The sequence below is a fragment of the Globicephala melas genome, chromosome 15 (genome assembly GCF_963455315.2).
Source record: "Globicephala melas chromosome 15, mGloMel1.2, whole genome shotgun sequence".
Classification (NCBI taxonomy): domain Eukaryota; kingdom Metazoa; phylum Chordata; class Mammalia; order Artiodactyla; family Delphinidae; genus Globicephala; species Globicephala melas.
In genome coordinates this window covers 56283219-56304028 of record NC_083328.1, presented here as the reverse complement: position 1 = coordinate 56304028, position 20810 = coordinate 56283219, and the positions used below count along the sequence as shown (strand labels likewise).

The following is a 20810-nucleotide window of genomic DNA, read 5'->3' as shown; positions in this document are numbered from 1 at the left end:
GTCTTAACACATTTTTTTGTCCTTACTCAAGATAAACACTGCTACTATCTAGAAGTAGAGGAAAAGTAGAGGAAGGTAGGGAAGGTAGCCAGTATTGCAGATGATGGGGACTGTTGGGTGGTGGTGATGGATGGCCATGCTGAATCTAGACGCCACGCCCACTGTTGAGCTCTAGAGTCCCTGGGAATGAATCCAGAGGAAGGCACTGAAGCTGGGAGAAGACTGAGTGGGCCGAGGAATGCCCACCCTGCTCCCCCTCCACTGCAGCAGAGCTGTCTTTGTGCTTTCAGCTTCTTTACAGTGCTGCCTTGTAGCATTCAGGTCAAGCAGCATTGTACAGGGCTATGAAAGAACTAAGAATGACCTTCCCTTGGGGATCCAGTTGGTGCTGCTTTATAGCTTATCCCTATTTATACACTTTTGTTTAAAATTATTCTTTTAAATAGATAATATAAGCATGTGATTTAAAAAGAAAACCTCAAGAGGTACAAAAGGATTGTCTCATTTTTAGTTAAAAATACTGTATCAGTATGAAGAAATTAAGAATTCTTTATTTGAATATTTTAACACTTCTGTTTTCTTTGTTACATGTTCCTTTAAGTCCTGTGCTTATGTATTTTAAGATATTTTAGTTGGTGTACATACCATTCTATGTTTTTTACTTAAATATTATAAATTGCATGGTTGTATATTTGATTACTTTTTATGTCATAAGTCATTCACATAGAACTGGGCATTTGGTTGCTTGCCAATGATAGCTCTGCAGTAAAGCTTTTTTTTTTTTTTTTTTTTTTTTTGCGGTACGCGGGCCCCTCACTGTTGTGGCCTCTCCCGTCGCGGAGCACAGGCTCCAGACGCGCAAGGCTCAGCGGCCATGGCTCACGGGCCCAGCCGCTCCGTGGCATATGGGATCTTCCCGCACCGGGGCACGAACCCGTGTCCCCAACCCGTGTCCCCTGCATTGGCAGGCGAACTCTCAACCACTGCGCCACCAGGGAAGCCCGCAGTAAAGCATTTTTAAGCATGAAGCTGTTCCTTGGATGGATTTATTCTTGATAAGAGACTTATTCAGGAGTGAGATTTCTCATCTAAAGAATATCATACTTATGAATTGTGATAGGTATTGCCAAGATGCTTTGCACAAGGGCTGCATCAATTTAGATCGTTTTTAGCAATGAATGAATGGATTGGTTTTACCACAACTTGACTAATATTGGGGGTAGAATTTCAGTTAGTTGTTTGTTTTGCTAACTTTTTTTTATGGTGCCAATTTAAAATACAGTTTTATTTAAGACATTGCATTTTCCGCTTAACATACAGTGCTTATAAAGTGCAATGTTATTTCCTTTCCCTGTATACATATTCACTGTTCAAGTATCAAGAATGCCCAGTTGTTTACTATAGCAGCTCAGCTTTAAAACTGCCTTGGAATTTGCTACACATTTGGGTCCTTCAGTGTTTTTTGTGAAACAATGCTAAATCTATACTGGGTTGGCTTAATCAACCTCTTCAGTGGTGGGTGCGGAGGAGGCACCACCAGATGGAGGAGCTCGGCCCCCAGGCATTCCTCCTGGTGTGTGCCTCCTGCACTCTCTGGTACAGCTTGGTAATGATGGAGTTGCAGATTTTTTTCCAGCTCCTTCTGCTGATGTTCGAATTCTTCCTTCTCCGCAGGATGTAAGATCTTGGGTCACTCAGACATCCAAGGAAGGAAGCTGCCAACATCTGGAGTTCTTTGCTAACTTTTAATGGATCTAAAATTTTACTTTTTTTGCTCACTTAGTGAGGTTGAATTTTTTTGTCTGTGATATTTCTTGTATAATTTGCCTATTTGTGTTACTTTTCTTCTTTGAATTGGGTCTTAATATTTTTTACTTATCTGTATAAAACTTTTTATTTAATTGTAGTTATTGTTTGTCATATTTAATTCAAATGCTTTTCCTAATCTGTATTCTCCTGTGACATTTTCTGGCATACTTTGAAGTAGGTTTAGAGTTGTCTGGGGGTCAAATTTAAGTAGCCCTGGATCAACTGGATTAAATGTAAATACTTTTTTTTGATCAGCAGTCAACTTGCTGCTAAAAACTATGTACATGGTACTCTCTTTGGGGTAGCTTTTATGAGAGAACAGAAATTAAGATGAAAACTAATTGCCTTTTTTTTTTTGATGTGCTCAGAACATTAACCAGGTGGTATTTGTTGGAAATTTCTTGAGAATTAATACGATCGCCATGCGGCTTTTGGCATATGCTTTGGATTATTGGTCCAAGGGACAGTTGAAAGCACTTTTTTCGGAACATGAGGTAAGCAGACTTACTTCCTGTGACATGTTACCTTCATAAAGGGCATGCAGTTCATGCTGCGCTGGAATTTGAAGTAGTACTTATTTGTTTCTGTACTTGTATAATATGGGTTAACTTTGGTCATGTTCAAAAGCTGTTTCTTACCTGATTTAATGTAAGGTAGATATTTGGTTAATTTAATTTTGAGCTTCAGTTTTAAAGAAGAAAGTCTTGATAAACAGCCAGCTATATTACAGATGCCATATTCTTTTCTGAACCGTCCTTTATATTTTCCCCATTGCAATTTGCACTTACTTTGTAAATGCACTTACTCTGAGTTCTTTTTTCATTTTTTGATGTCAGTGTTTATGTATTGATGTAGTTCATGTGCCAGTTTACCAGTTATTTAAGATGTATGTTCTAAAAACAACTAGATCAGTAAAAAGCATTCCAGGATTAGAGCCACACTATCATAAGAACATAACACATCGACAGGCTATGTGGAAAAGAATAACTGAATTGCTCAACCTGATAATCCTATTTTGGAAAGTGCCTTTCTGTTTTTCAGTTTGAGGAACAGAACCAGAGCTATGGAAGGGACTTTCTCTTTCCTCCCCTTGGTTGTGGGGCAGTTGGACTCTTTAAAGTGTTAAAGTGGATTGTAGATAGTGTTATTATGAACATTTTTCAGAATTGTATTTGCCTATTTACTTTAACAGTGTTTCTATGAATTGACAGAAATCAAAGTAGGATTTGAAGTAATATGAAGAGGCTATTTTTTCTTTTAAGGTTGCTTTAAGTTTTTCCTTTTAAGTTGCTTAAGTTCATAGTTAAAACCCAAAGTGCATAATTCCCCATATCAAAAAGCTTAAAGTTTAAGTTATCTAACTTTCTTTTTACCTCTAATCTTATTATATTAGTAAATCAGTACTGAATTATCAGTTTCTTATAACTTTTATATGCATCTTGCTTTTTGTGATCTTTGACCTGTTTTATTTTGCTTAATATTAGAATAAAAATAAATCCTGTTTAATGCTGTATCTTAGTATAACTTGCCTCCTGCTGAGTTTCTACCTCTTTTGAACCTTTTTCAAGGCAGAATGTGGAGGTTTCTTAGGTTAACTTTTTTCTTTTAACTTACGTCTTCATATCATAATAATTACGACATGAACCCTTTATGTTTTGTTTTTCCCATTTTGACTTCCTCTCTGGTTAGCCTGTTGGCTCTGTTTGTCTCTGCGTTTTCCATTTACATTCGTGCCTCTGGCTCTAATGTCGATCTCTGTACTTCTGGAACTCTGATTATTTTAGATTCTCTGAGTCATGAAATATTCTTCTGTCTGCACACTGAAGTCAGTGTGTCTACTGTTGTGAAAGCTTTGTATAGATTCTTCTCAAGCCTTTCTCTTTCATTGTTTACTGTTCTCATCTTACACTTCTTGGCTTGTAACAACCTCTGTCTTTTACTAGATAGTAGCTTTTGGGTCTTCAGTGGAACTCACTATAATGGTTAACTTTATCCCTTCTTCTTTTGTTGTAAAATAAAACACAGATACAGAAAACCACTTTATATGTAAAGCTAACTGTTACAAAGTGAACACCCTTGGGACTTCCTTGGCGGTCCAGCAGTTAAAAGCTGTGTGCTTCCACTGCAGGGGGCGTAGGTTCCATCCCTGGTCAGGGAACTAAGTTCCTGCGTGCTGCGGCCAAAAAAATTAAAAAAATAAAATAAATAAAGTGAACACCCTTGAATTCTGTCCTCTGGCTGTAATTGTGGGTTTCTGAGTGTGGCTGAGTCTTGCTCAGTTGTGTCCCTTCTACAGTTTCTGACTTTCTCTCATAATACATTCATGTGGCTGCTTACTTATTTATTTTTTATTATTTTTAATATTTATTTACTTGGCTGCGTCAGGTCTTAGTTGCGGCAAACGGGATCTTCGTTGTGGCATGCGGTATCTTTCTTTTTGGCATGCGGGCTGTTTGTTGCAGTGCGCAGGCTTTTCTAGTTGAGGTGTGCGGGCGAGTGCATGGGCTCTGTAGTTGTGGCGCACGGGCTTAGTTGCCCTGCGGCATGTGGGATCTTAGTTCCCTGACCAGGGATTGAACCTGTGTTCCCTGTATTGGAAGGCAGATGCTTAACCACTGGACCACTGGGGAGGTCCCCGTGGCTGCTTATTTTTAAAGCCAAAAAAGAGTGAAAGGGCAGGCCTCTCTGTTGTGTGGCCACATGTTCTTTGGAGAAGCTTTTCTTGGAAAATAGACTAAACCTTATTTATATTTCAGAGACTTCTCATATGTTCTTTTTTTTTAAAAAAATTATTTATTTATGGCTGAGTTGGGTCTTCGTTACAGTGCGTGGGCTTCTTATTTTGGTGGCTTCTCTTGTTGCGGAGCACGGGCTCTAGAGTGCAGGCTCAGTAGTTGTAGCGCACTGGCTTAGTTGCTCCGCGGCATGTGGGATCTTCCGGACCAGGACTCGAACCCGTGTCCCCTGCATTGGCAGGCAGATTCTTAACCACTGTGCCACCAGGGAAGTCCCTCATATGTTCTTCTAATCCATAGCAGGTCTTCCAGGATCTTCCCATATTCCTTTTTCAGTCACTTCTTTCTTTCTTACAGTACTTTACTGTCTGATTGCATCCTTTGGAGACCTTGATGGATTCTGTATCGTTGTACGATTATTCTCTGATTCCTGCTGATTTCTGCCAGTATGGGTTTTGCCTCATTTTCTTTTATATTTAATCCTTGTTTGGGTTGTCATGTCTTGGTTGTATTTGGCCTTGATTACTTACTTCAGGAGATGGTCCTGTAATGTCTTCAGCTGCTGCTTCTCTGTCTCATGCCTCTGCCTTCCCCTCAGTTGCTTCTGTTCTTCAGATGTTGCTCCTCTGTCCTCACCCTTCTCTACACGTTGCCTGAAGGTTCTGTTGTCCAATTCTCTGCTGCTCACCTCTGCCAGTACTGCCCTGACTGCTGCCCCGCTCCAAATCCAGACATCTGGTGACTTTCTGGGTGTAGCTGCTTGGCTGCCTGGGGCACCTCAGCTTTGCACATCCTGTATGGAACCCTCTTCCTTGCTCTCCACATCTCTTGCTCCTGTGTCCTTGTTCTCTCAGGGGTGGTGTGACCGGATGTATGGGAGGGACATCAACATGTCTGCCACCCTCATCCGTTTCTTCAGGCGAGTCTTGAACCCATCCCACCCCCATCTTTCCACCCTCAGCCCAGCTAGCCCTCGCCCTCTGTGACTTGTCCCCGCTTCTCCTTCATTGCACTTCATGTCTCATCTTCCCTTCATTCCAGAGTTGTCTGGAAATGCTCCAGGCCCCCCTGTTGCTTCTCACCGCCTCATTCTGCAGGAGACGGCCCAGGCACCGTCCTTTACCAGGGGTAACTGGGCTGCTCTGGGCCTCATAACTTGTGGAGCCCCAATTGTGGGCTCTGGTCTGATGTGCCAGAGTGTCCTTCCCCCGCTGCCTGGGAGCTCTGCAGAGCTTCTCTGCTCCCAGGCTGGCCTTGGGCTCAGCAAAATGGGAGTCAGGAAATGGGTGTCAGGAATTAAGGGCTGTGTTGGCTTTAATGCTAGGAATCATATTTATGGTAATTTAAATAAGTCAAAGGAGAATTGCTCTTATTTTTTTCTTTCTTTTTCTTTTTTTTTTTTTCAGGGTTATTTTGGAGCTGTTGGAGCACTCCTTGAGCTATTGAAGATCCCCTGATTGTTACCTGGGGAGGGGTTCCTGGAACCTTCCACAATGGGATTTGTGGACTTGTTTTTTTAAGAGACTTACTCAGTTTTATGATTGTGTACTACCTGAATCAAAGCGAGAAAGGACAAATGTATTTTTCTAAGTCATCAAGATAAATCTTAATAACCAGTAAGGAAAGATACATATTAAAAAAAAAAAAGTGGACCATGTCCATGTTGGTGAGAATTCTCTGTATTTAAGTTGCTCTTCAGTATAGCTTTGTTCAACTTGCTGTGTATTTTTGAAATTCAGCATCACTTTGTGGAGCCACTTCAGGGGAGGAGAGCTGTTCTGTGTTCAACGGGCTGTGGTTTTGTGTCCTGTTGAACTAGCTAAATGTAAGGCAAGCTATTGATACTATGTATTATAATCTAATCACAATTTTATCAGTGAGGCCTTGGAGATCATCTTAATGTGCATTAACTCTGGTGTGCATTTAGCTTGTGTGAATGTATTGAAAAACATGTTTCAAGGTTCTACAGACTTATTGGGCAGGTTAATTCTGTGCCTTTAACAGTTAAGCAACTTTTGGAAGGGCAGTTCCAGCTTGTTTACACTGTAGATCCTGGGAAGGTCTGTTTGGAGGGAAAGGACTTCTCCCCTGGGCAGAATTTCCTTGGGTAGTGGAGGGATAATTGATGTGATGGAAGTGAGTAAGATAGTAGAAAAAGCACATCTGGAAGACTAAAAGCAGACAAAGAGGGCTGCCAGTATCGACAGCTTTTCAAGGAGTGGGGGGAATCTGGTTATTTCAGGCTGGTAGAGAGGGAGGAATTGAGGTGTCCATTGATTAGCTCATGGAGAGCAGGGCGGGGCTCTCCCGCCTTCTGCTCCCTGCCTTGTGCTTGCTGGAAACTGCCTGGGAGGCTGGCTCAGTTGGATCTAGTGGAGGGGCTGCGTGTGGGAGGCTCAAAAGGCTGCTTGAGGAGAGACAGGTTTCTAGATGGAGTCTTGGTAGAGGTTGGCTTCTTCCTCTGGACCGAGGAATGGAGCCAGCGTGAGCCTGTTCACTGCCCGTGGAGATCCAGGTTGACCTCTGAGGCCTTGTGGGGTCCCGCCTGCTCTCCCCGCAGTTACTGTGCTCACAAGTCTGTCCCATTGCTTTTTTTTTTTTTTTAACATCTTTATTGGGGTATAATTGCTTTACAATGGTGTGTTAGTTTCTGCTTTATAACAAAGTGAATCAGTTATACATATACATATGTTCCCATATGTCTTCCCTCTTGCGTCTCCCTCCCTCCCACCCTCCCTATCCCACCCCTCCAGGCTGTCACAAAGCACTGAGCCAATATGTGCTATTGCTTTTTGTGGGTCGTGTCATGCAGCCCTTGTCATCTCCATAACTTAACAGAGGAGGAAACTGCCCAAAGTCACACAGCTAGAATCCGGCAGAGCCCCCTTTCCTCTTGTGCCTTGAAGTCACCTTCCACCTCCATGGATTCACCACTTCCTGCTCTTGAGAAACTGCCTCTGTGACTTCTTTTTGTGCCTTGTGCTCAGCCCATCCTTCTTACTCCAGTGAATCTCGTTACTAAATATAATGGACATTTCATGTTCTCATCCTCCTCAGTTCTAACACTGCAGACCCCTCTTGCTTTTCCTTCTATCTCCTAGGCCACTTTGTCTCTGCCAATTTATTCTCCACTGAAGATAATTAGATATTGCTAGCCCTCAGGCTCAATCCTTGATCTCCTTAAGCAGTCATCAGCACTCACCTTGACTCTGATTTCTAAGGTAGCATATCTGGCCCAGCCCTTGCCTCTGAGCTCCAGTCCCAAGGCATTGACTGCCTTCTCTTCCCTCTTCCCCTTTCCCGCTTCCCTTCTCTTCTGTATCTCCAAGGCCATCTTTACACAGAAATGTCTCCATCCTCTTCCCTGAAGCTCCGCCAGCATCCTCTCCCAGTTTCCTGCCACTTCACTACCTCCAGTTTGTGAGATGCATGTAAACTCAGTCTTGTCACCACAGCTACCACTCTGGTCTAAGCCACTGCCCTGTTTCATCTTAGCAGTTATCCCTTCCAGTCAGCCCTCCAAATACTAGCCTGAGGGTCCCATCCCACACTCACCTATTAGAGGCAGTGGGGGTGGTAGTGGCTGTGGTCATGGTCCAGGTGTGAAAGGAAGGTGGCCAAACCAAGATGGGAGCAGTGGATGGTCAGGTAGAGAGGGATGCTTTAGAGGGTTGAGTTTAGAGATGTGGAGATTGGAAGTGGGGGAAGGAGGTTCTGTGAGGGCACCTAGGCTTGCTGGGGAGACTTGGTTTTGGGCTGCCTGATTTTTGATGCCAAATAGGTATCTGGATATTTAGGTCAGAGACCTGAGAATGATGTGCATGTAGGTGGGTAAAACGTAGGTGGGAATTTAGTGAATCCCAAGGTAGAGTGAGAATAACAAGAGATGTGCAGACAAGGAAGAGGCTGCGAAGAACACCGAAGAGTGGTCAGAGGGGACTAGTGCAGGGGGCCTGTTGCTCTGGAGACTTGAGGGGAGAGGAGCTCTCCAGGCACCTGCATTAAGAGGAGGTTTCAGAGGTGGCACAGATTTGGTTGCAGGGCCATGGGTGGCCTTGAGGGGGAGCAGTTTCCCTGAAGCTATGGGGCCAAAGCTGAGCTGCAGAGTCCTAGTGAGGGTTGGTGAGTAGAAACAGTAGCTGCCACAGGATGGCTTTGGACCAGGAGATGTTTTTTTCTCCTCCCAACAGAATAGTTGGTATTTCCAGACCTGGGTTATAGCTAGAGGGGTGAGGCGTGGGCCGGTTCCACCACTGCAACCTCCTGAGCACTGGTGTCCACATTTGGGAGACTGCTTGACTGTGTCCAGCCACACCTGTGGTGCTGAGGCCAGGGTGGCAGGGGGGCCTCGGCCTCTCTGCCTTCTCCTTTGCTGTGGCCTGGTGCTCCACTCATCACCCCTGACTGGCACCCCACACCATGGGAAGAGATAAGCCAGGCTCCTCTGTCACAATCACCTGTTGCTGTTGACCAATTCTGTTTGTTCAGAACCACTCTTCAGCTCTTGCTACATGGGCTTAAGTGGGATGTGGGTGACCAAGGGTGTGTACATGCTCAGCACAAAGTATTTTTAAAATCTGCTTTTTATTTACATTTAAGTCAGTTACATGCATGTCTTATTTTTTAAACAAGAGTAATTAGCAAAATGCATTAAAATTTTAAAATAGCAATTAAATATACAAAAATATATAGCTTACAAAAAACTGCGAATGTTTAAAAATATTCTGCTGCATAATTCTTGGTGTACAAACATGTCTATGAAACCTGAGGTTCAGCATTTCATAAACCTTTTTTTGAGGGAGTTATACGATATCTAGTGAATAAACCCCAATAGGCTTAAAACTATAGGACTAATATCCACTCTTTCTGGCAAAGATCTGTCAAGAGACCCAGAGATGACAGTTCAGGAACACTCTCTTGGAAGACTGAGCTGTTACCAGGAAGGACTTCCTAACACTAGCCTCATCTGCCTCTCCTGCTCTAGCGGGGGTGCCTGGGAGGGAAGGGGTGGATGGAGGGATGGTGTGCACCTGGCCCGAGACACAGGTCCGCCAGGCTTGTACTGGCCTAGGGAGCTGAGAGGGGCTTCATGGAAGAATAGACAAGTCCTTTGACACTGGTGGGGCCCACAATGTGGGTACATGTCCCTGGAGCAGGGAGGCCCTGACACTACAGCCACAGAAGGGAGCACTGGGTCGGTAAGCCAAGTGTGCTGATGCTTGGTCTAAAAGTGGAATAAAACTGCATCTTGCAACAACAATTTAGGCTCTGAAGCTGAACTGGAATAATATTTACTGAACAAGCCCCTCTGTTTTCCTCATGTTCCCAATCAAATGGAAGCACATTCCATGGCACGTGGAAGCCTTCGTTAATCTACTAAAGGAACATGACCCAGCATTTTCCAGTTAACAACTGCAAATTTCACCAGAATTTAGACACTTTCATCTCCTTTACTCAAATTCCTAAATGCTAATGATGAAAAAGACAAGAGGTTCATCAAATGACAGAAGAGTGGAGTTTCACATACAATTCCTTTGCAAGTTTCAGGTCAGGGGCCCAAGTTGCACTTTTAATCTAGGGAATCCCTGGGCTGCTGTTCTGTGTGGCAGGATACCAGGGAGGTGGGTGAGGAATGAGAGGCACAAGTCCATGCCCCTCCCTTCAAGGCTGCCTGGAGGAAGCAGCTTTAACCTGGATCTCCTGCAGGGGCAAGAATGAACTTAATTGTTTTTTAAAGAAAATGTTGGTGGGATAATTGCTGTTGTTGAAAAAATGTTGGGTGAGGAGAAATTCTATGGGAACGTTTTCTTTTTAGTGTGTTCATAAAGAGTGGGAAGGGAAAGGGAGTAGCTTCATGAACTTGAACGTTCGGCCATATCTGCTGTTAATGCTGAGGCAGCTGACCACCTATTTGCTTAGCAACATCTGAGACATCTGCCCCACAAAACAGAAGGATGTCTCAGCCTTCAGTTACTGCTGCTTCTCAAACTCCTGCCTCAAAAACATGGGCTTGCCTAAGAAACCATGACAGTTGTAACCAGACGTCACTGCTGGGCTCTTGGTCCTCACTTGAAACTGGATTGGGGGGCTGAGGTGCGGCTGCAGCCTGTCCAGGCTCCTGCAAAAGCTGCTGGACTGTGCTGTTGCTTTTGGCTGTGGAGCCTGCTCTTGAGTGCCCTGCAACAGACTCAGAAAGATAGGCTGGAAACTGGTTGTGCTGTCTTGTTATTTGGGCATCAGTGGTTAGGGTCAGGGAGGGATTGTAGTTTGATTGGGGTAGCAAACTAGAATTTCATCATGCTGCAATCAGTGGAAAATATGCATTATTCAAAAGGAATGTGATTATAGAAATATCCCCCAATTCTGGGCTCACCTTTTACAGATATTCTGACTTCTGGGATGGTTCTTCCCACATGACTAGGAATGTTCCTTGAATATACTTGTCTGGTATTACACAAGTAAAAAAGAAAAATGATACACATACACACAGTTGATTCTTGAACAATATAGGTTTGAACTGAGCAGGTCTATGTACACGTGGATTTTTTTCAATGAATACATTCTACATGATCCAAAGTTGGTTGAATCCTTGGATGCTGAACCACGGGTATAGAGGGCTGACTGTAAAGTGATGTGCAGGCTGTACAGGGGGTCAGCGCCCCTAACCTATGTTGTTCAAGGGTCAACTGTGTGTGTGTGTCTGTGTGTATATATATATACACACACCCACACCCCATGCACATGTACATACATGTGTATGTACTTGTATATGCATAAATAATCTCTGGAAGAATCCACAAGGAACTAATAGTGGGTGCTCAAGGGGTGAGGAACTTGGCTTGCTTGGAGGTCAGGGATGCAAGGAAGACTTAACTGTTTATGATTTGTGAACCACTTGAAGGGATTACCTATTCAAAAAATTAAGGAATATTCAGCACTGAGCAACCATGTTGGGGAGCACCGTGGGCAAAGGTAAATGGAAGTGACTAAGGAAGATCAAGATGGGAAAGGGAAGGGAGCCAGGTGAACTGGGACCCAGGGGAGAGCCCCTACATCTCAGGAGGCTCTCTGCTGAGGTTGTTTATACCGGGACAACAGAGGAGCCCCATGTGGCCAGCATGACGGTGTCACCTAGTAGCACCAGCCCCCATGACTCTAGGCCTGCCTGCTGGACTCCAGACATGGTGGCCAATTCCCCACAAGAGCTGGTGGGGACACCCTTCCTACAATCCCTGGGTGGGCGGATAAGGAAACAGGTTTTGGGAGGCTAACTTGCAGGAAGGCATGTGGCTAGTGAGTGGCAAGGGGGTGATTCAAATCAAGCTGAGCACCTTTTCTCTACAGAGCTCCGGGGATGCCTCCCTGTGTGCATTTCATAATTCCCAGAAAACCTCTCAGAAAAACAGTTACTACAGTCGTTCAGGGCAGCTTAGCAGAATGGGACCAGGCCATAAAGATGATAGGCTTTGGAGTGGGTAATGTGGAAAGGAACAGGGCATGAGGTCATTCGTTTGATGGATTTGAGGGGCTAGGCACTGGGGAAAGGATCTTTGTCAAGACTTGTCGAGAACAGTGTGTTTGGCAATGGTGTGAGGTCCCCTGTATCCCTCAGCCCAGACTTCCCCATGGTCCACCTGCTCCCATCTGGCCATTACTGTCTTGTCCTGTTCCTTGGCTAGGGCCTTAACTACTAGGGATAGGCCTAACCAAATCACTGTGGCAAAGAAAAGCAGCAGATGACAACTAGCATGTTAGGCCTACTCAACCAGGAATCAAGTCAGGCTGGTTTTGTTCCCTGTTTCTAAAGCCAGCTGAATTCAGCTGTACCCCTAGTAACAACTAGATAATGATTCACCCACCCATGGAGTCCAGTTGAGTCTGAGTTTTGCTCCAGTAACCCACAGCACGCAACACCCAATCTCTGAGTTGCTTAAGACACATTAAGATGAAGTTAAAAAATCACGTTACCTGCCAGTGACCCAAAAGCAGACCAGAGTCCTCACATGTCTACAGATTAACAAAAGGTCAACAACTCATGGAGATAGATTTGGACAAGGCAGCCTCACTGAGGTGTGAGCTTGATCAAAGAGTATTAAGGGATCCTTGTTCTTTAAAAATAAGTTTTTTTGAATGGAGATTTGACCTTGTCCTTCACATAAAACTGTGATTTTAATTAGAATTAAAGGAAGACATAAATTAAACCCTGGCCGTTCTCAGTTACAGCAGTGCAGCACTGGGACGTTCTGGAGGAGGACCCAGATGTGGGGAGCAAACACATTCACGTTGTGTTGCTAAGAGTAATAACTACTGCAGGTGACACTGGCCATGCTGCAATAGAAGGACACCAAGCCAAGAAAGGGAAGATGACTATAAGCAGAGCGAACACTCTTAACCACTCCAGTGTCAAGCCCCACCTTAGAAGAGCTGGGTTTTTAAAAGCCCTGCACATTCACAAGTGTTGAGGTCATGGTGTAAAGCAGACCCATGATGGTGCCTAGTGGGGAGCGCACAGCACTCTCAAGCTTTCCTCTAATGGATGGGCTTTGAATGTCTGGTCCAACTGGCCTTTAGCTGTGACACCGTGAGATGAATTAATTTGCCTCCCTACAAATAGAGGGACTTCGTGAGGCTGTCTCCTTGGTACTGACGCACTGAAAGGCTATAATCCTACAAAAGCTGTGCGATGAAATAATTTGCAGTATAGAACACAAGAATTCCTCCTTTGAAGGGAAAAGTTCTATTTCCTATTGGAACCCCATAACTAAGAGGTGACATTTGTCCCAAAGCCATTATGTGAAAATGGTGAGCGTTGGCTATTAATGAGGCTAGTCCAAAGTAAGCCTACTTCTGACATTGGTCACTGAAAACATTTCACTATAAACTGGGTGCTTTGCAGCATTCAACTCTATTGTGCTACAAAATAGAGAATGCAGAAACAGGGTGAAAGTAGGAGTGTACAAATAGTTCTTTTCATGGGTGCCAGACAGACTAAGGCTTTCATATAAAAATATTCCACACTTCCCTTGCCCTGTTTAAAGAAGCAGTCCAGTTAGCATACCATGAATAGGTCACACATAGGGTACAGCCAATTCCGACCAACTGGATTTGTAATTTCCCAAACTGGATTCTGCCCAGCATTTTTCTAGGCTAATGGGAATTTTCCTCCTCATCTGATCCCAGCCACCTGAGCCAAGGACAGGTTCCCTCGCCCATTCTAAGACGGTAGAGGCTGGATTCCAAGAAAATTCCTGGAGATACGCCATGAACAGAGTAGCAAAGTTTCCTCCACTCTCCGTATCATGCAGGCTGTATTTCCAATGAGAAACTGCCCCCACTCATACTTGGGGGATGGGGCAGAGAGGCAAAGCTGTTGATGAGGAGTCCCACCCCTGTGATGGAAGGAGGTGGAGAGCAGGGCTGTGGAAGAGAGCTTTCTATCTGACCCAATGCTGTTTCACATAGCTAACTTATAAAATAGTCATGAATCCTGCTAGACTCTGAGTCATTTCTAGAAAAGTTGGAGAGAAAGAGTGAAAGAGCAGCATGTGTTTCTCCCCTATAAAGACACTTTCAGTTAGTTATCCAAGTCCAAATACTGAAGCACACACCAATGGTGAATAGCCTTGCAGGAGCTTCCTGAAACTATTCACAATTTCTAGCATTTCCCTGGCTTCAGAATTACATAGGGATCTTATTTGTGATACTTCAAATTGTTAAGTCAACGATGGGCATTTTCTTTTGAGTAGAAAGAGAGGGCAAGAGAGGGAAGAGAACAGAGAGAAGGATGGGGAGAAGCAAGGGGGTTAGCATCCTCCTCTCAGCTGAGCAGGGCCAAGGGGACTGGCCGTTATCAGTAAGATGCTCCTCTTTGGAGCCATGTGAGGGGCTTACAGCAGCTTCCTACTGAGGCAGTGGGCCAAGACCAGCAGGTACGCTGGAACCACACTGCATATGTGGGAATGTGGGCAGCACCCTGAGGCCCCCAGGTCATACAGGGACAGCATGGGCTCAGAGGCCCACCCCCTGCTGGGGCTCCTGATGGCAGCTTGGATGTGCCTCACTGGTGAGTAGGAGGGGAAATAAGAGGAAATGGCTTTTGACCAGACCTTTCCAAGCACATCTAATGTTTCTAGCTTAGATGATTTGATAAGCAAGTGTTGTGAACTTGAGGCAGGACCTGTGGTGATGGGTACTGCTGCTTTTTTGTAACCAAAGCCTTGGGTTCTAAGATGGCCTTATCAAAGGGACATAACGTGAAAAGCCTTGTTGGCACTGCCTCCGGCACTGCAGCCGGTTGTGCTTGGGCTGAGGTAACCACTGTTTTTACTTGGCTGGGGCTGCTAGGAGGGTTTGCTGTTGCAAAGGCGTGCACGGTCTGCATAGAAGCTCATGTGTCCACAGGGTCGGGGTGGGGGTGGCTTTAAAGACCTGCCCTCAGTTCCCTTCTCTAACACTTGTGTTTATCGTCCCTTCTGCTTGATAAAGATTCACCTTGACATGGAGATAAGTGTCTGGGAGACAGAGTGCAATGGAGTTAGCAAGAGACCCTCATGAGGTTTCTTGAACCAAACCCGCAGGCTCATCTACTCCTCTTCTCTTGGCATGGGGTAGTGTCAGAGTACTTTGGTTGTCACAAGATCCAGAAGTCTCGGTTCCCAGCCTAGTTGGCCCAAGAGTTCTTCATTAGACAAAGGAAGCAGCAGCTGGTGCCCCAGGTAGAGCAGCCAACACAGAGACTGCTTGTGTTCCTCCTGGCTCCACGCAGACATTGGCTTCTGCAACAGTTTGATCCTTGTGATGAGCTATACAATGTTCTCTGCCCCAGGGAGGGGACCCTGTGGGGGTCCACGGTCCTGCTTACTATGCAACTGGGCCAGCTGCAGAACCGGCATGTTGCACAGTGGACATACTTTGCGAACCTCCAGCCACTTAATAAGGCACCTGCAGAACGAGACAGCACAAGAAGGAGGAGGTCAGTCCCATGCTCGTGGCACCCCCTGCCCATATGCCTCACATGTTGAACATATCTGTTGCTCAGAGGTGGGGACTGGAGTGAACAGCCAGGTCCCAAAGAGTTCTACCACTGGGTGGAGAATGCATTTCGCCCTCTGGAGGAACCAGAGACTCCAGCTTTCCAAGAAGCTACAGTCAGTATGCTATACCCTCAGTCATCCATGACTTCTTAAAGACTGAAGTACACTGAGGAGGGTGGTGAGAAGGAGGAGAAATGAAGTTTTCTAATAGAAATACAAAACACATAAAATTGCAAGAAAAGGGGGAGTATTAAATATGTCTGTAGGAGGGGGGAGGAGATGGTCCCACACTACTATTTACATTCAGACTTATTTATTTTGATTTAAAATAACTATTTTTTTTTTTTTTTTTTGCAGTACACGGGCCTCTCACTGTTGTGGCCTCTCCCGTTGCGGAGCACAGGCTCCGGACGCGCAGGCTCAGCGGCCATGGCTCATGGGCCCAGCCGCTCCGCGGCATGTGGAATCTTCCCGGACCGGGGCACGAACCCGTGTGCCCCGCACCGGCAGGCGGACTCTCAACCGCTGCGCCAACAGGGAAGCCCATAACTATGGTTTTGATTAAAATAAGTTTTTAGGAAAGGAAACTCTCATTGGAAAGTTCCAGTAAAACAGCTCTTTATAGCCTGGGCTCCAAGGAGGTGTGGGCTTGTCTGGCGCTCTGCCTGAAGTCCTGCCTTGGTATTCACGTTCCACCACCCTGATCCCTCCTAATGTCACACACACACACAAAACAGCCTGTAGGGCACTTTCAGCTTTCTGCATTATAAACCAGTCATGAAGCCATCAAGCTTGTCTGGCACTGCTCCAAGCCTACAAGTGAGTTGGTCAATGTGCCTCAAACTCAGGTCCTCTTAAATAATTCCACACCAATACTTACTTTCTGTGGAAGGCATGCTTACATGGACAAATCCCCAACTCATCTCGAGGCCTGAAGTCTTCTAGGCACACTGCACAGAGCTGAAAGACAGATTCACAGATGAGGCAAAGTATCTGCTAAGGACTCTCCCAGGCCCCCAAGGGCGGGGGCCTGTAAAGTGCAGGCCCCCAAGGCCCAGCCATTTGAAGGGACTTCCAATGTCCCACAACTCTTTAAGTGAAAGAAACAGGCTCGAATCGGCAAGGTCTTCTGAAGAAGAATCTCCTGCTCTTCCTGTCACGTGTCTTCAAGATGGAGGGCAGATGGGAGAAGACAGAAAGCAAGAGGCAGGTTTCTTTACTTCAGTCCATCAGAAGAGTCTGACTTAGGTTTATTCTCACCAGATAGACTGAGCATAATGTAATTTTCTGTGCTGTGCCAAGAGGCTGACTTTCTGCAGGGAATGCTCTGCCTGCTCAGCAGCAGGGCCCCTGAAGGGACTGCTCGCACCCTGGGGCAGGCCCTGGGGCTCTCCTTTCTCCAGTTTTCATAACTTGGAAACTATAAACCATGGCACAGCCTGCAGTAGTATGCTTCTTGTAGTTCCTGGGGCCCCTTACTTTGGCACTGTCCTTCTGTCAGTGTCTGTCTTTGTCTTATAAAAAGTTATTCAAGAGTCACTGAATTTAACCTTATGAAAATGTGCAGATGGGGCAGGATTGCTCTGACAGGTGGCTAGGCTCCACTGCTTGGAAGGAAGCCTTCTTCAAAGCCAGATGCTGGGTTCCAACCACTACTTCTTGGGCACTTACCAGTGCCCAGGGACACCAGGTATCATCCCATTTACTCACTTTACAAGTGGGGAAACAGAAACTCAGAGCAGTAACCATGTTGTCTGAGGTGAGTGGCCAGGTCTGGCTGGGGACCCAGGTCTGTTACACTTTCGTCTGCCCAAAGCTTGAACTCCTCCCTGCTTGCTTCCCTGTTCATCTCCAGGGATCCTGGTTCAACCATCACCATTTCTTGTCCAGACTGCTGACCTGTCTCCCTGTCACCTGTTTCTTAACCTATAACAAGTAACCCAGTATTCTTAGGTTATGTGACAGGACACATGGCTCTTGGTGTCCTGTGGCCAGTGCTGTGGCTGTTGGTCTTCCAACACCCTTCTCCAGGGAGCTCTCAGGGCATTATGTATATAGCAGACAAGATCTTCACAGGAGGAGGAGCATGGATAACTTGTCCTATCAGATTTGGCATTACTGCTGAGACAGCAGGAGAGCAGGGAGGAAGGCAGGACAGATGGCTGGCCTTGGCTCGGACACCCAAGCTGTGTGACTTCTGCCATCATGATGCCTCTCAAGCTCTGTTGCTTCATCTGTAGAGTGAAGATAGTACATACCCCCAACCCCCTGCCTGGGACTGTCATCAGCTCAGGTTGGGGGCAGGCCTGAGGAGGCAGTAAGGCAGTCTACCAATACCAGTTGTTTTTATTCACGTTTAAATTTAGTGATGGGAGTACTATTTTCAAGCCCAGTTTTGTTTTCTGGAGGAAGGTTAAGAACAAGCTGTGGGTAAAGATGAGAAACTAGCGGTTCCAACTTTGGGATGATCTTTTTTGGGCTTCTGCTTCCCATCTGTAAAGGGGAAATGATGTTCCCACCTCCTACATTATGTGAAAAGGTCCTCTGGCCTTAACCCAGCTTCCCTCCCAGCATAGCCTTCTGAAAGAGGGTGAGGACTGCTGGCTCTGCCCTGTAGATATTCAGTGCTGACCCTACCAAAGGGCAAGACGTTGCTTTGGTTATTTTTCCAGAATCCAAAATTAGATTTGTAGCCTTTTCAAATGGAGTTACTATTAATGGCTATTACGTTCTTCTTAAAAAATTCTAAAACCATAGTCACCTGAAAAAAAAAACAAAATAAATTCTGATGTGTTAAGCACTAAAGTTGACCAAAAGCCAAGGTCAATCATGAAGAGAAAAGCCTTAGATCTGACTTCTTAGAAGTTCCCTCAAGGGTCAAACTAATTTTACAAATTTACAGATCATATTTTGCAAATAAGCTTTACTTTCCAGTGTTTCAACAAGATTGTTTCTCTCATTCCTTTTTAAAAATGGAGATATATAATTCACACATCATAATATTCACCCCTGTAAAGTGTACAATTCAGCAGTTTTTCATATATTCACAGAGTTGTGCAACCATCGTACTATCTAATTCCAGAACATTTTTATCATCTGCTTCCAAAAGCCCATGTCCATAAGCAGTCACCCCCCATTCCACCTTCTCCCCTGGCAACCACTAATCAACTTCCTTTCTTGATGGATTTGTTTATTCTGGTCATTTCAAAATGGAATGGAATCATGTAATGGTATCATACAACATGTGGTCTTCTGTGCCTGTCTCCTTTCACTTAGAAAGATACCTTCAAAGTTCATTCATGCTGTAGCATGAATCAATACTTCATTTTTGTGGCAAAATAGTATTCCGTTATATGAATATACCACATTTATCCATTCATCTGTTGATGGCTACTTGGGTTGTTTATACCTTTTGGCTGTTGTGAATAATCTTGCTCTAAACATTGGTGCACAAGTATCTGTTAAGAGTTTTCATTTCTCTTGGGTATATATCTAGGAGTAGAATTGCTGGGTCATATGGTAGCTCTATGTTTAACTTTTTGAGGAACTACTAAACTGTTTTCCAAAGTGGCCAAACCATTTCACATTCTCACCAGCAGTGTATGAGGGCTCCAATTTCTCCATATCTTCAGGTTATTATTATTGTCTGTCTCTTTGATTATATCCATCCTAGATGGTATGAAGTGACATCTCATTGGGGGTTTGATTTGCATTTCCCTAATGACTAACAATGTGCTTACTGGCCATTTGTGTACCTTCTTTGGAGAAACGTCTTTTCAAATTCTTTGCCCGTTTTTTAGTTGGGTAATTTTTCTTTTTGTTACTGAGTTGTGAGACTTCTTTATATATACTAGACACAAATCCCTTATCAGATAGCCAACTGATTTTGACAAAGGTGCAAAAGCATTTCAATGGCAGAAGGACAGCCTTTGCAACAAATGGTGTTGGAGCAATGGGACATCCATAGACACCAAGCAACCAAAAAAAATTGATAAACTGGAGTTCATCAAATTTAAAAACTTTTGCTCTGCAAAAGATCCTGTTAGGATAAAAAGACTGGGACAAAGTATTTGCAGATCTTTTTATTTTGTAGGCTTTTTATTATTGAGTTGTAAGAGTTCTTTATGTATTCTGGATACCAAACTCTTACCAGATATAAGATTTGCAAATATTTTCTCCCTGTGGTTTGTCTCTTTACTTTCTTTTTTTTCAATGTCTTTTTTTTTTTTCTTTCTTTTTGCTGTATGCGGGCCTCTCACTGTTGTGGCCTCTCCCATTGCGGAGCACAGGCTCCGGACGCGCAAGCTCAGTGGCCATGGCTCACGGGCCCAGCCGCTCCGCGGCATGTGGGATCTTCCCGGACCGGGGCACGAACCCACGTCCCCTGCATCGGCAGGTGTACTCTGAACCACTGCGCCACCAGGGAAGCCCTTTGATTCATTTTTGAGTTCCTTTGTGTATGGTGTGAAGCAGGGCTCCAATTTCATTCTTTAAGTGGTTATCTAGTTATCCCAGAACCATTTGTTGAATAGATTACTCTTTTCCTATTGGATGTCTTGGCACCCTTGTTGAAAATCAATTGACCATAAGTGTATGGGTTTATTTCTGAACTCTCATTTCTATTCCATTGATCTGTATGTCTGTCCATCTGCCAGTATCACACTGTCTTAAATACTGTAGCTTGGCAGTAAGTTCTGATATTGGGAGGTGTGAATCCTCCAATCCTCTCCTGTTTTTAAGACTGTGTTTGCCATTCAGGGCCTCCTGCATTTCCATGTGAATTTTAAATTCTGCTTGTTAATTTCTACAAAAAAAAGAAAGGGCAGCTGTGATTTTGACAGGAGTTGTGTTGATTTTGTAAATATTTTGGGGGAATACTGCTATATTAACAATAGTAAGTCTTCCAAACCATGAACAAAGGATGTCTTTCCATTCATTTAGGTCTTCTGTAATATCTTTCAATGATGTTTTATAATTTTTCAGTGTACAAGTCTGAGCTTCTTTTGTTAAATTTATGCCTAGGAATATTGTTCTTTTTGATGCTATTGTAATTGGAATTGCTTTCTTAATTTCATTTTCAGATTGTTCATTGCCACTGCATAGAAATACAGCTGATTTTATTTATTTATTTAATTTACTTTATTTTATTTTTGGCTGCATTGGGTCTCAGTTGCGGCACATGGGATGTTCGTTGAGGTATGTGGGATCTTTCTTTGCAGCGCATGGGCTTCTC

At 44.5% G+C, this 20810-nt stretch overlaps 2 protein-coding genes across 4 annotated transcripts in view; one reads left to right on the top strand and one right to left on the bottom strand.

The window, feature by feature from the left end:
* Positions 1-10103, top strand: part of PANK2 (pantothenate kinase 2) — a 31615-nt gene extending 21512 nt beyond the window's left edge. For 2 of the 3 annotated variants that reach the window (XM_070043598.1, XM_060284629.2), the window contains 2 exons: positions 2178-2303; positions 5951-10103. In XM_070043598.1, the coding sequence (XP_069899699.1) occupies positions 2178-2303; positions 5951-6001 (177 nt within the window). In that variant the 3' untranslated portion in view covers positions 6002-10103. The remainder of the gene's footprint in view (positions 1-2177; positions 2304-5950) is intronic. The other variant, XM_060284628.2, reaches the window with a different exon arrangement.
* Positions 9116-20810, bottom strand: part of RNF24 (ring finger protein 24) — a 141627-nt gene continuing 129932 nt past the window's right edge. The window contains exons 5-6 of the mRNA XM_030847472.2: positions 16458-16537; positions 9116-15485 (exon numbers count right to left, since the gene is read on the bottom strand). Of these exons, the coding sequence (XP_030703332.1) occupies positions 15347-15485; positions 16458-16537 (219 nt within the window). The 3' untranslated portion in view covers positions 9116-15346. The remainder of the gene's footprint in view (positions 15486-16457; positions 16538-20810) is intronic.